The sequence below is a fragment of the Colletotrichum phormii genome, assembly GCF_030913505.1.
Source record: "Colletotrichum phormii strain CBS 102054 chromosome Unknown BDP81scaffold_20, whole genome shotgun sequence".
NCBI classification, from domain to species: Eukaryota; Fungi; Ascomycota; class Sordariomycetes; order Glomerellales; family Glomerellaceae; genus Colletotrichum; species Colletotrichum phormii.
The window spans coordinates 110147-124408 of NW_026851462.1; the positions used below are offsets into that span (position 1 = coordinate 110147).

The 14262-nt window shown below is 52.6% G+C and overlaps 3 protein-coding genes across 3 annotated transcripts; 1 reads left to right on the plus strand and 2 right to left on the minus strand.

The window, feature by feature from the left end:
- Positions 1-405: 405 nt before the first annotated feature.
- BDP81DRAFT_381208 (nitric oxide synthase) lies at positions 406-4059 on the minus strand (the record flags this gene model as incomplete). Its single annotated transcript, XM_060586876.1, has 5 exons — positions 406-2720; positions 2781-2919; positions 2975-3288; positions 3344-3521; positions 3578-4059. 5 exons carry the CDS (start codon positions 4057-4059, stop codon positions 600-602), a joined length of 3234 nt encoding a protein of 1077 aa, XP_060441308.1. The 3' UTR covers positions 406-599.
- Positions 4060-7094: 3035 nt separating this feature from the next.
- BDP81DRAFT_435557 (GMP synthase) lies at positions 7095-11200 on the minus strand. The gene is made up of 24 exons (XM_060591059.1): positions 11088-11200; positions 10369-10549; positions 10268-10316; positions 10197-10209; positions 10016-10067; positions 9864-9950; positions 9784-9806; positions 9630-9720; positions 9484-9506; positions 9422-9427; positions 9038-9236; positions 8947-8979; positions 8750-8891; positions 8498-8702; positions 8377-8406; positions 8100-8183; positions 7934-8041; positions 7846-7882; positions 7734-7759; positions 7674-7681; positions 7601-7612; positions 7436-7508; positions 7279-7366; positions 7095-7208 (listed from the first exon to the last, which is right to left on the minus strand). The coding sequence occupies exons 1-24, from the start codon at positions 11136-11138 to the stop codon at positions 7204-7206; spliced, it is 1626 nt and encodes a 541-aa protein (XP_060441309.1). The 5' UTR covers positions 11139-11200; the 3' UTR covers positions 7095-7203.
- A 486-nt stretch (positions 11201-11686) lies between these two features.
- On the plus strand, positions 11687-13293 carry BDP81DRAFT_435558 (mitochondrial carrier domain-containing protein). Its single transcript, XM_060591060.1, has 3 exons — positions 11687-11737; positions 11793-11973; positions 12062-13293. Exons 1-3 carry the CDS (start codon positions 11720-11722, stop codon positions 12829-12831), a joined length of 969 nt encoding a protein of 322 aa, XP_060441310.1. The 5' UTR covers positions 11687-11719; the 3' UTR covers positions 12832-13293.
- The last annotated feature ends 969 nt before the right edge of the window (positions 13294-14262 follow it).

Genomic DNA, 14262 nt, shown 5'->3' on the forward strand with positions numbered 1-14262 from the left:
TTTGAATTTGGACTTTTTCTTGGTTATGGATTCTGGAAGGATAGCGATATCAGGCATTGTATGGTTGTTAGGATTATGATGTACAACAGTAATGAAGCTGCCAGAAGGCTGTAAACCAAACGCGTTTCTCTGTAATGAAAGTCGACAAGAATAAGTAATGTTACTTTGAGAGGAAGTAAGACGTAGATAGGAGCAAAAGCGTCAATTGGGCAAGATGCTTCGGACTAGATTGTCTGGTTTCCATCGCGGAGTAGAGATGAGACATCCGAAGACTTATCACTATTGCATTCAGAATGAAATCAGGAAGGCCAGTAGTGCATATAAGGGTCAACCGTACACGTGTACAGTAGCATATGAAGGCAAGGGTTTTTTTTTCTTCGACCATGTAAGTTGAAATTTGATATTGCTTCTCATGAATTGCTTCTGCAAAGCATCTTCACCATCGCTCTCAACTTGAGACAATATGAAATCCGCCAACGCCTCGCTTTTGAATCAATCCAATCCACCGTCTAATCTATAATGCGCATGCGATGATAGCGATGATATAAGAAAACGCAAATATGAAAAGGGAAGAAAAAAAAAAAGACCAAGAAACTCCCTCAAGTAGCAGGCTGGTAAACATCAGCAACAAACCGATCGCCCAACACCTCCCTAGCATCCCGACCCAACACCTCGCTCAAATTTTTCAAGAAATCATCGACGGCCCTCGGCCTAGCGCACGCAAACACAAGGGCACCATCCTCGATGCTCTTGACCAGCTTCTCTCGAACGCCAGCTTCCAGCATCGCATCCTGCGCCCTCCTTCTCTCCTTGTTACTCCCCGTCAGCCTCAATATGTCGAGGATGCCGGCCTCGCTTGCTTCCTGCACCGCTTCCCGCACAAGAGACTCATCTGCCGCCTTGAAGCCTGCAAACAAGCTGATCGCGGGGCCCTTGGCGGACTTGTCGTCCGATGAATGCAGATGCTGGAGACGGTTCTGGAGGAGTCCGCGGACGGGGGCCATGCCGGAGCCGGTGGTGAAGATGATCATCGGCTTGTCTTCGTTCTCGGCCATGGTCTGCAGGTGCGACGAAGGACGGATCTTGCAGGTCGCGGCACCAAAGGTCTCGAAGCAGTTGAGGTACTTGTCCGAGAACTTGCCGTTGGGGTGGTGCTGGACGAGCAGGTCCATCGTGTTTCCGTTCTTTTGCTTCGTCCTCGAACCATCAGAGGCAATGGAGTATTCCCTCGGCTGAATCGTCGGCATCGCATTGCACAGCGCATCCAGCGTCACGATCTGCCTCCAGTTGGCAGGAATCTGGTGAACCACATTCTCAATAGGGACCTTGGCCAGAGTCTCCGGCTGGGGAAGAGACAGCCACTCAGCCCACTGCGTAGACTTGAAAGGCTGGTCCAAGTCCGCAAACCGCTGGAAGAATTCTCCCACGGTAGGCTCACCGGGAAGACTCAGCCGCTCGTCAGCCTGCACGCCGAGGGCGCCCAGGACGCGAGACACCTTGTTCTGGGAGTTTGGCGGCAGAATCCAGACGCTGCCCATGGTGGGGTACTCGCGGTCGCCCAGGTCGAGGGTGACCCTCTTCATGCCGTCCGCGGCGGTGCCCAGGACAGGTTGTCCGACGACTTTGGCCTGAAACCACGGACGGGTGTCAAAAGGTCTGACCGGGCGAGCGGTCCGCTGCACGTCACTCGTGTTGATCTCGTCTTGTGGCGGGCTCGACTTTTGGAGCACCGCGAGAACCTGATCGAAGAACTGGCCGAGGACGCACCAGGGAGGGTTTTCGGTTGCGGTGTCGGCCTCGCGCATGCCAATGAGTCTCTGGGCGTCTCCTTTGCTCAGAAGCTCCTCAATATCCATGGCGGCCTGGTTATAGGTATCGGCGTACTCCAGCGACCCATTCGCAAAGATGGCATACTGGCACGAGATGGCCTTGGGGTTCCTCGCCAGCGCGTCGGCGAAGGCCTTGCCGTTCTGCGGAATCTCGCCGCGACCCGTCGTGCTGGCGACGATGACCAGCACATCATCGGGCTCGACCATGGAGATGGGCAGGGCGTTGAGCGTGCACGGCACCACGACGGACCCCAACTTGGGGTTGATGTCGCACGCGTGCTGCAGCTGCGCGCACAGCCTCTTGCAAAGCTTGATCGCGACGTTGCCCGAGCTGCAGAAGCCAATGTAGATCCTGCGCCCGGGCCCCCGGGGGCTCAACGGCGTCAGGGGCGTGGTGGGCCTGACGACCTGCTGCTGCTGCTGCTGCTGCTGCTGCTGCTGCTGCGAAGGCGGAGGGATGGGGAGGAAGTGTGACGGGGAGGAGACGGTGCCGAAGGGGGAGACTGGCGTGACGGGCCTCGTGAGGGAGATGGACGGCACCACGGGGATGGAGATGTTGAGCTTCGTGTCCGAGGAGTAGTGGTGAGAAGGCCGCGCGGGGCGGGTGAGTCGTTGCCGGCGCCAGGCCTTGATGGGATCTTGGCCGTGGCGGCAGATCAAGGGCTTCGGTTGGTAGTTTGGCGAGCCGCCGCGGTGCCAGATGGGGATGATGGACCCTTGGGGCGGTGCCAGCCAGTACGGGTCAGAAGGGAGGCGGAAGCCGTTGTTCATGAGATGCTCGTCATCGAACTGGGCGAATTGCTCGGCCGCGCCAAGGGAATCTGACATTCTGACGCCCGCCTGAGCGAAGGACCAGTATGTGGCGTAGTTGAGCTCGAGCTGCGCGCGGGACTGTGATGTTACTGTTAGCGGATGCATTCTCAATGCGATGAACATGCAAGATAGGCTTACCAACACCGCCAGACGCTCGTAGTCTGGGAGGTCATCTACATCGCCATCGACCAAGCCAATTGCTTTGGCGACCTGCGGAAGCGCGTTGTAGCGGAACGAATCTGCGAGATTGCGAACACCGATCTCGGCATCCATGAACCTGCGTTTGCGTTGTCAGTGATTGTAATTCTCGCAGTCATAAAAGCCAAGCTCACCATCCAATAAAGGGCGCCGCGGTATATTGCACGCCGCCGATGCTGAAGCCAAGGCGGCTGAGTGCCGGCGCGGGAACCCAACGCAGGCCAAGGGTCTCGAGCTCGGGGTGCTTGGGATGGCGGATATGCACCAGAGGGAATGCGTCCTTTGGGAGCTCGGTGATGACGGGTTCTTCTCCCTCGGCCATGGTGACGAGGGGAAGCAGATCCCATTGTGAGCGGAAGCGCGGCGGTGTCCAGCCGAGTTCGATAATGGCGTTTGTGAGTTCGACGTTGGCGGGGTCTCCGAGGATTGTGCCGTTTGATTGTTGGTACTTTGTTCGTGTGTTAGTCAATCCTTGTTTCTCACATATGGGGAGAAAGACTTACCCCTGCAAAGGACAAGAGTTGTGAGTTCCAGATCATGGGACCGCGGCTGTCAATGTCTCTGGGAGGGAAGACGAAGACTGTAGGGTTGATTTCACCCGAGTTGTAGGCCACTCTCAAGTTCTCAATGAGAGTCTCGGCCATCTTTTTGCTTGTTCGGACATGTCTCAGGTCGCACAGCCTGCCAACGACTATTAGTAAACAACTCATTTATCAGACTCGAAGTTTTTCTCATACCTCAAGTTGCTATACTCTGATCGCATAATGCATTTCCGAGCATGCTTCCAAGCCGTCCGGAGACCGAACTCGAGTTCCTCAAAAGTCTGCGTCCACAGGCCACCCACCAAGCCAACCGTTGCTGCCGGTGGCGCCTCCGCTCCGCATTCGGACGCCGTTGTGAACTTGCCCTCTGTCGAATTCTTTTGAATCTCCTGAAGGACCTCGTGTGCCCGGTGGTGAAGTTGCTCCGTGTCAATGAGTCCATCCTTGTACATTTGCTGGAGAAAGTCGAGCGCATCCTCGCGGACTTGTGCGTATGACTGGTTCCGGCCGACGCGCTCCTCGTCCATGTGCGTCATCCGACCAGACTGGCAAAACTTTGTCGTGCAGCCCGTTGAAGAGAGAGAAGGGTATTGTGAGCGGATGTTGGCGAATTCTTGTTCCGCTGAGATTGGCCGCGGCGGCTGGGCGAGTGTGCCTTGAAGGAATGGGCACGCCATTGTGTTGTGTATGTGAGTAAATGTGTGTAAGTTGAGATTGGTAAAACAGGGATATCGACCCGTGGGCAGTCGAATACTTGTTCGTTTCTCCCCAAGACTGTAAGGGTGCAGACCCAAAGAGGCTTAAAGCATACAAGTGAGAATAAGGTAAGTCTTAGTGCGTCTGTAGATCGGTGTTATTCCAAGTGCGAGTCAGAGTGGAGTCTTTGAGTGAAAATTGGTGATGGTGGCATCGGCATCCGAGCGAATGACTAAGTTTAAGCGGCCAGTGTAATTGTGATGATCTCCAGACGAGAAAGCAAAAAACAAAAAGAGTGGACGAACCCTCCAACTTTATAATACTCGAAAGAAAAAATAAAACGCAAAACAAAGGAATTAAGACAACAAAACTCTGAATGTTAGGACGACTTAGTGTCAGAGAGAGCTGAGCCCTGCCGTGGACGCTCATCTTCCCAGGTTTTTGGCTTGCATCACCCCCGTCTGATATTGGACACACCGGTTCCCCTTCCTTCTGAGCAGCCACATGGGCCGCCTTTTCCTCCAACGGGATGATTGCACATCAGTCAACATCGTGCTCGAAGTAATACATCACAACCACTATGTGGTGAGGAGGGTGGTACATGCTGTCTCAGGCAGGCTGGTGCAACTCACTTGCTGAATGGCTGAATCCATTGGCAAGGGGGTCGAGAAATGTTGTTCAGCCCCCCAATAAAGGGGCAACTTGGTTATGGTGGTTCCGAAAGCCACCGCAATGTCAACACTCTCGTGTACGAATGTTTACGAAGCATGGGGATTTCCCACACGAAGAGGGAGCAGCAAGCAGTAAACGGGCATGGACTTTGTACGAAAGTGGGGGATGACGGCGATGAGAGCGTCCTAGCGCTGCCATGCCATCTGACATGGAGGGCGGTCCTCGGGACCGATGTTACTAGCTGGCCGAGTGTTGGTGTTGGTGAGGAGGCTGAGTTTGGGAATCTCTCACTTCTCACTTACAACATGCACGGCCGTTTCCCCTCAAGTTCACCTTTTCCCAAACAAACGGCTTCAAATCGTCGATGAGGGGACTGTCTGGTGTTGTGTTTGTTCTGTTCCCTCACTCTCTTTCTCACAAAAACTCGGCCCAAGGACCAGTTACACGGCACCGTTCCAGAGTAATTATCTGTGGATCACGATCCGCGACAATATACGCAATAAATGACACAAAGTTGGCTAATGGGTACATCTGACGGCTGACTGCAGCTGACTTCTACGAATCGTTTGGACTTCAGAGTCGCAGTTGGGCGTAAGTCGGCAAACTGCAAGGAGTGTATCCTCCGGACCACTACTCAGCCGGTGCTGAGTGAGGCGATTCACACCCACCAGTTCGTGAAATGTCTCCCATTCGGCGTTAGGCGCGGATGCATCACGAGACCGTTGGGCCTCACCCGCCAAGTGTGTGTGTCTCTGTCTCTCTCTCTCTCTCTCTCTCTCTCTTCCTCTCTCTCTCTCTCTCTCTCTTCTCGTCTGTCACGTCTTGTCATACGGCACAATGTATTGCCAATTTCTCCGCGGCCGAATCTTGCGCACGCAACTCGCGTGGCTCGCCAACGCCATTGCATGAGATTCTTCAAGCAATGGCCTCCTTCGAGACCTCAGCCGGGCCTGGACAGTCAGCCCAGTTGTCCCCCGTGATGGCTAATCCTGGCCTTCCATCGTTGAAACTAACGATTTCGAAATGTAACAGAAACCCTTTTCGAATGTTCTATCGAGTCTGTGGCGTGTCTCTGCTCGGAAGCCGGTTAGGAATTTCGTCCCGGAGGCCACGAGGAGGCGATAGAGATATATGGGGTCACAAGAATACAAGGAATAAAGTGAGGCGCTGATCTAGAAGGTCTCGAGGTGGACGAAGGCGAGCTATCGAACGTGAATATCGCGTGGAGACCACGCCTTTCTACCCTCACTTATTCGCCCTTCTTCGCAGCTGGAGCCGAGGAGGCTGAGACTCGTGATCCAAGACAGGAGAAAGAAACGAGGCAAATCCTGAACCCCATCTCCCCCCCCTGACCCTGAGGCGCTCGCCTCAACTTTTCAGCAGCGCCTTCTGGAAGACAACATGGCAAATAAGTTAAAACAACAATCTAAAAACGGGGCGTGTTTCGTGCGACGTTGCGAATTGTGGATTTTCTAGAACAGAGTGAAGCCGCTTCAGAATCAACTCGTTCGGTCGCGAAAAAAAGAAGTGTGTCGTCGTTCTCTCTTTCTCTGACATGACATCAAATTGCGTGAAACCAAACTCGAGATGTCAAGGCGGTGGCACAGCATGAAGATGGGCCGCCCCGCCCGGATAAGATCTGCAATACCGAACCTGACAGCAAGCAGACCCGGGTTTTCTTGCAGGGCAAAATCCGCAGTCGGCGGGCTTTGAAAGTCTGCCTTCCGTATTCTGTTGGTGCTGTCCGGTGCTCTCTGGCGCTGTATGATGGTGCTATTGAGCGTTTCGGCCGATGACCGGCGGCAGTGCAGTTTGACGTGCAGCATCCATCGTTGGAGGAGGCTTCCGAACCGGTGCGACATCGCCAAGACTAGAAAGAAGGGCGTCCAGGTGTGAATGACACTCGTCACGTCGTAGATGTGCAGCAGAGATGCTCGAGGTTCTTGGCTCTCACAAGAAGCCGAGGAAGTCTTCCATCATCAGTGTGATTTTGGGTTGGGCGCCAGCGAATTTAAAGTGGTGTTACGTCTGTTGCTGTTAGCGGGATGGTTCGCAGACTAGGGAGATCGACACTAGGGAGATCGACATGCGCGGACTGCCGACTAGCTTAGGCACGCAGGGCAGTGTCTGCTTTGGCCATTGCCGGGGTCGCTACGCCGTCGGACTTTCACATTGGTGGCGGTCGAATGAAGAAATCGAAGACGTAGAAACCGTCAGAATGCACGATGAGGTGCAACTTAAACGCCGATGTTGCAGGAGGAAAAACACAGAGACCGATGACAGAGCTCACATCGAATGTGGCTTGGCTGAGAACATTCTGATACGTCCTTGCGGACAACCCATGCCATTGTTGGGCCTCAATTGAATGTCACCAAGGGATCTAAATGTTTGACGAAAAAAAGACGTGAGTTCGCAGTTCTGGGTCTACTTGTTCTATCCAAGGCTTCCAATTTTTACTCTGTTCGTAGTTAGCGATAGAGGTCCTGACAAGTACCTTCAAAATAAGGTAAGTGGTTGAAGCTACGAACCCATTTCGATCGTTCCGGGGGGCTTCGACGTGATGTCGTATGTGCAGCGGGCGACGCCGTCAACTTCGTTGATGATACGGGTCGAGATCTGGTGAGCAAAAAGTCAGTGTCAGGGATACCGAGACATGGTAGCGATAGAAGTAAGAGCTAGTCATACCCTCTTAAGGAGGTTGAAGTCGAACTCGTAAGGCTCTGCGGACATGAAGTCCAGAGTCTTGACGGCGCGGAGACTAAGATCAAACGTCAGCCTATTGATCGATAGAGATGGCCAGGCAGGCAGGAAGGATTGTCAGCAAGAGGGGGTTCAGTTATGGTAACTTACATGATAATGTAGCTGGAAGGCACTTCAGTTTAGCACATGACCTATCGATAAATGCATTATTCCGAATGCTTACCCGTAAACCTAAGAAAGTTAGTCATCTACACTGTTCACATATCAGAAGGGAGAAACTTGCTCTGGCATCACCTTGAACTCCAACAGCTACAGAGAAATCAGTCGTCAGTGGGGGGGGGGGGGGAACTAGCCGGCATGACAGATTTTGAACAATGTAACGTCCGGTAACATACCCTTGTTGGAATCCACGGCAGCATAGGCTTGGGACATCTTGAAAATGGTCAGAAACAGTTCAGGGAAAAGCATAGAGTTGACACTCACCTCGTTGTAGATTCCGGCTTCCTTGATCATTGAAATGAAGATGTTGTCGGCAGCACGGGCAATGGCGACTCTCTCTGGTGTAACCTCTCCAATAATGCGGATAGCAATCTGACTGGTGTTAGACGAAGGTAGCTACGTGTTGTACAGCTAGCGATCTGGTACTTACACCGGGGCCGGGGAATGGGTGACGCATGACGAGATCCTGGTGGATGCCCAATTGTCTGCCGAACTCTCTAACCTCATCCTTGAACTATTTGTGGAAGTCAGCATGGGAGATGGAGAATACTCTAAACGAGAGCAAAATTTTTTTTTTGCAAGTGATAATGTAACGCAGAGTCGTGTCGGCCAGATAGACACAAACCCCGCTTTGGGTACGTGTCCTACTGTCATCCGAGTGTGACTGATCACAGGATGGGGACGAAGGAGGATTTGGGGAAACGAACCAATTCTCTGAGGGGCTCGATGAGTTTGAGCTGTAAGAAAGTTAGCTGGAGTAAACAACCAGAAGACAGGAAGCGGGCAAGCGGTGGCGGTGTAGTCCATCCGCTTCAGAAGAGTTCTTACCTTCATCTTCTCGGGAAGTCCACCAGTGTTGTGGTGAGACTTGATAGTCGCACTGGGTCCCTTGAAAGAAAGGGACTCAATAAGATCGGGGTAGAGTGTGCCCTGAAGGAACCAAGTGATGGGACCGGCATTCTCGGTGTTCTCAGCCTCCTTCTCCAGTCTCAGGGCCTCCTGCTCAAACAGGTCAATAAAGGTAGCGCCGATGCTGCTATTGTGTTAGAAAGGTCGATACATGGAATCGAGTTTACTGACATCTTGCGCTTCTTCTCAGGCTCAGTGACGCCCTTCAGGCGACCAAGGAACAGGTCAGCTCCGTCGGCAACTGTAAGGTTGATGCCAAGGTGCTTCTCGAGAGTCTCCTTGACCTGATCGCACTCGTTGAGACGCATAACGCCTGTCAAAATGGACTTAGCGAAGTATTCTGCGGGGTGTGATGGTGGCTTGCTTACCGTTGTCGACGAGGATAGCGTGGAAGCGGTCGCCTGATGGACGATTAGCCTCCTAATTTTTTTTTTCCAATTCCAAGGCAATGAATCATACCAATGGCTTCCTTCATCAGCTTGGCTGCGACGGTGGAATCGACACCTCCAGAGACGGCGCCGATGACCTGTGCCTTGTCGCCGACAAGGTGTCTGATGCGGATAATCTCCTTCTGGATGAAGTCTCCCATCACCCAGTTGGGTCTGGCGCCGCTGATATCTACGGCGAAGTTCTTCAGGATCTCACTACCGCGAGGTGTCTAAGTTGCCATGTCAGTATGCGTTCGTACTATCAAACCCATGCGGACGGCGTCTGAGCCGGCGATTCTCCATAATAATCAACGGCCCCACAACGGGCGGCTTGCCGATCGCCGAGACAGATTTCCCGCACTCGGCGAGGAATACGCCTCCGTGAGAGGATTGTTGGAAGTATTACTCAACTTACGTGCTCCTGCGAAAAGTTAGTCACATCCCTATAGAATACCAGGAGAAAATATTGGGACGAACCAGCTCAGGGTGGAATTGAACGCCTGTAGGATTCAGAGTATTCAGTCAGTCAGGCTCCACAGTGTAGTGACGGTAACAGTCGATAAAAAAAATAACGCGCGGGTATGAAGAACTACAAAAGTTGAAGTTTGATCGAGAAAACGTACCGTAGATTGGCTTGGTCTGGTGAGCGATTCCGGCATACTCAGAGTTCGCAGTGCTTGCAACGACGGTGAAGCCCTCGGGAAGGGCCACCAACTGCTTTGATGTAAGAAAGTGTGCTTCGAAACTTCGGAATGCTCTCTACTGAAGTTGATGTACCTTGTCAAAGTGACTCATGTATGCTATGGTGAAAGTCAGCATAGAGTATCCGGGAGTTCCTGAATCATTTGGAAGTGTACCTTGCATCGTCTCTCCCAGACCAGCGAAGAGGCGATCAGTGTGGGAGTTGCCGGAGTTGAGAATAGTGACATCGGCGTGACCGTACTCTGTATATCGGACGGGTCAGAAGGACTATCTTTTGATACGACTTGATCCCCCAAATGTGACTGACCTCGGGCTTCTCCGCGAGCCACGTTCTTGGCGTTGATTCTCCAGGCAAGTTCCTGCACATCGTTAGCCAGCTATTCGTCTCGATATGATGTACCGCCGGAATCTTGGTGTAAGACGAGGAGGAAGCGTCCTCGTGCAATCGAAAGTAGGAAAAAAAAAAAAAAGATCGAATCGGGAATTACCTGGCAACCGTAGCTACATACATGAATGAGTACATATTTCCGCTAATAAAGGTAGGTAATGGCTGACATACCAGATACCCAAAATGGGAACGCCGAGGTCAAAGATCGCGGGGTCGACGTCTTTACAGTATCAGAAAGAGCTCTGCTCTACTTTCTCAAAGAATTTCCTTACGAGGAGAGTCTTGGTCGTAGACGGACGAGGGACCGCCAGACAACACGATACCCTTGGGCTTGAAAGGAAGATCCGCCAGCTTCGTTGTGCAAGGCAGCATCTCAGCGTAGACCTTGAGAGATCTCAGGCGACGGAGAATGAGATGACTGGTCTGGGAACCAAAGTCGAGAACGAGGACGGTCTGCAATGCACTTTGTCAGTTACTCGAGTTGAGAATGGCTTTAGCAACCCCCAATCACTTTGACTGTATCGACATCGTTGGCGCCTGGTGACTCGTATGTTGTGACCGTGGGGAGGATCGTAAGTTCGAGTCGAAGGGTTCGATAAGCGCGAGCCGTGTGTCGAAGCTCGGCGCGCATTCTAGCGAAAGAACTCCGTGTTGGAAAAGTGCTGCGCACTTGCTTGACACCTGCTTTTTCGACTCCTCTGGTAATGACTCCCACTATGTCCTTGAGCTGTATTACACCCGCCCATGCAGCAATAATCGTGACTCAAGGCTATCTATCGCTGGGTAGATCGGTTCGCAATGGCAACTCAATGCAGAGCTATACGCAGCTAGAAGGGTTCGGGAGGTCGATTTCGGGGATTCCAGCACTTTTTCAAGGCAATGGCTGGTCGTGTCGGTGATCGCGATGGTTGTGGGCAGCGGGTTCCACACAGTCAAAGTTCCTGGAGGTCGTATTGGGGGCACTCGACGAGGGCGAAGGGAGTAGACGTACGTCAAACATGTTGTGAGGCGCCTCGGCCTCGGCTTCAATAGCGCTCGCCATCTTGAATGCTTTGCTTGCTGGAAAATGGAAGTATGCGTCTTGTTGGCGGTCGGCGGTCGTGTTTTGCGCGAGAGAAAAAACGAAGGCGGAGGAAAAAAGTTTTGGTAAGAGTCAATCCATGGCCCGGCACACACCTGCGCATGGCGGGGGCGGGGCACTTTCTGTCCCTTATCTTATCGCTCCAGGGGTCCACCCTTGTGCTACTGAGATTCTCACAGCCACACCACAGGTCCAGCCACTTAGTTGTGAGTATGCAGTATGACTGAATACAGTGGAAGAAGCTGAAAGGCACATTCTGAAGAATTTAGTAGATCTGATATTCCATTTTCCGATATCATTATGTTATCAGTATTGAGGCGGAACCTCCAAAAGGTAAGGCAGTGAAATAAAATGCCACTTTTGGGATACCTCAATTAGTCTCAAGAGTAATTACTGGACTGATCCTAATCCAGCCAGGATGATGTCATTCATAGCTCCAGTGACATCGCCAAACCCGCCGAAATTGGAGGCTTCCCTCGAAGACATGAGCACAGATTCTCATCAAAGTTTTCTGTCATGAATACGTACGATAACTCTATAACATGTATGAGATCTACGCTGTGAGTACATCTTACCTCGGGCGGTCGAGCCCTTACTCCCGACTAACAGCTTCAGGCCGGTGCTGCGGCTGCATTCACAGTAGACTGTCTTGTCTACCCTCTAGACACCATCAAGACCAGATACCAAAGCCAAGACTTTGTCAAGACATATGCCTCGACATCGGGAAGCAAAGCGCCCCTCTTCCGGGGCCTCTACCAAGGCATCGGGAGCGTGGTGCTAGCCACATTACCGGCAGGTGAGCACACATGAAGTCTCCCACAGGCCATCACACATCACGGCCAGAGACGATATAAATGGTACTGATAAGCTCGAAAACGTACCAGCCGGGATATTCTTCGCCACGTACGAGAGCATGAAGCAGACCATCTCCAACACGGCCTTACTCCCTCAACCGTTTGTCCATGCCTCGGCCTCGGCCATCGCAGAGATGGGCTCATGCCTAGTCCTCGCACCGGCAGAAGTCATCAAACAGAATGCGCAAATGTTGCGGAAGCAAGACAACAGCAGCAATACGGCCAGACAATCAACTTCACTCGAGGCTCTGCGACAAGTCACCAGTTCCGGCGCGCGAAGGCGTCTCTTGTCCGGATACACGGCCCTCGTGGCACGCAACCTCCCCTTCACCGCGATTCAATTCCCCATCTTTGAGCATGTGCGCAACACAGCCTGGACCTCGAGGTCGGAAGGGAGGGCAGAGGGCGAAGAGCAGGGCCTCGTAGAGACGGCCGTAGTCACGGGGGCCAGCGCAGGCGCAGCGGGCGCGTTTGCGGCGTTCATCACTACGCCGAGCGATGTCGTCAAGACGCGGATGATGCTGAGTGCGGGAGAAGCCGGCGATAAGAGCTACGGTGCTTCGCTTCAACAGGCAGGGGAATCAGCAAGCCCCAAGACGAAGACGAAGGCGAAGCGCGGCAGCTTGGAGGTGACGAGGGACGTGTATCGACAGCACGGCGTGCGCGGGTTGTTCCGCGGTGGAGGGCTGCGTGCCGTGTGGACGGCCGTCGGCAGCGGTCTCTACCTGGGCACGTACGAAATGGCAAAGGTCTGGCTCACTCGGGGCAAGGACGAATCGGAAGTTGTTGGAGGGCTGTAGAACGGGCGGGAAGAGAAGCAGCAGAAGATAAAAAAATAAATAAAAAAACGTGCATATGTGAGATTAGCAGGGTGCATTGTTTCGAGAGATAACAACCGGCGGTGACGGCGGCTGGAGGAAGGTTTGCTGTCAGTACAGTATCTGTGAGCGTATCTATCTTGATACGTGTATCTATAGGAATGGGTTTCCGTTATCAGGATCAAGGGGCGGTGATGAAATGAGATGGAGGGGCCGTTCCGAAAGTTACATCGTGTGAGGTCGTCTGGTTGCTGTTGATGGTCGAAAGAGACTGAGAAATTGGAAGCGAGTGAGGAAGCGTCTCCGAAACACGGGCTGGACATTGACACCACCTTCACCTCAAGTTGCCGCATTGTTGGGGTGGATATTTGCCCGCCGGTGCGTTGATCGTTGATGCCGGGGTACGCCGGCCTGTCGATGTAAAAAAGCTGTCGGCCAATAGTTTCGGTGTGATAGAGCACAACTCTGGCAGCCTGCAAAAGTCAGAATGCAAAGATGAAGGCAAAAAAGAGAGAGGCAGACACCAGATATGCACCTTGAGAGCCCCCACAAACTCTACTGTTTCCTTTCCCCTCTCCCATAACTTGACCAAAGTTGCCAAACCATCCAGCTCATCCTTTTTTTTTTTTTTTTCATTTTTTGTTAGCCCTATGGCTAGACTTTTTTGGTCCGTCTTAAGCCCCCTGTGTAGCGTCAGTGAAGAAGAATGCGGAGGAATTCGCTGCTCCAACTCGGTCGTTTGGGCTTCTAAAGCAACACCACCACCAAATGTACATACCTTCCATTAGGTAGGTTTGACCATCCATTCTCCAAGACCAATATGGACGGACGATCCATCCTTTGTCGTTAGCCCCGAGGTTTCTGGCCCGAAATCCTATGCCCAACACTCGCTCCATGCTTTTCCTCCTTTGGTGCTCTTGTTGCGCTTCTGCTCTGCTTTGACAAGTAGTAAAGGTAACTCAATGTGTCCCGTAGTTTCGTGTAACTAACTCCCTTACGTTTTTCTCCAAAATGGTCGTGCCAATGAAATTAGAAGTTGAACCAGACACAGAAAGTCCAAGAGGCGCATTGCGCATCATATCCAAAATTACACACGTCTCTGGCATCAGAACCACATCCGATTGCGCAATCCCTCGACTTTGGTCGCTCCTTTCGCCATCGGTACCGTACCGAACCGCACCATGGCTGTCCCATGCTTGCATGCTTCCCCCCCCCTACTCCGTACTGCATAGTAGTATGTATGTGTGGCATGCAAACGTCCCGGGAAATTCTTTTTTCTCTCTACTTTTTTTTTTGAGATGATCCATAGCTAGCCCGCCCCGAGTCGCAGATTTGCTATGCAAAGTCCCATGCAAAGGCCCAGCAAAGCCCAAAAATAAGGGGTCCCTGAGCATGGTTGAGGGATGAACACCG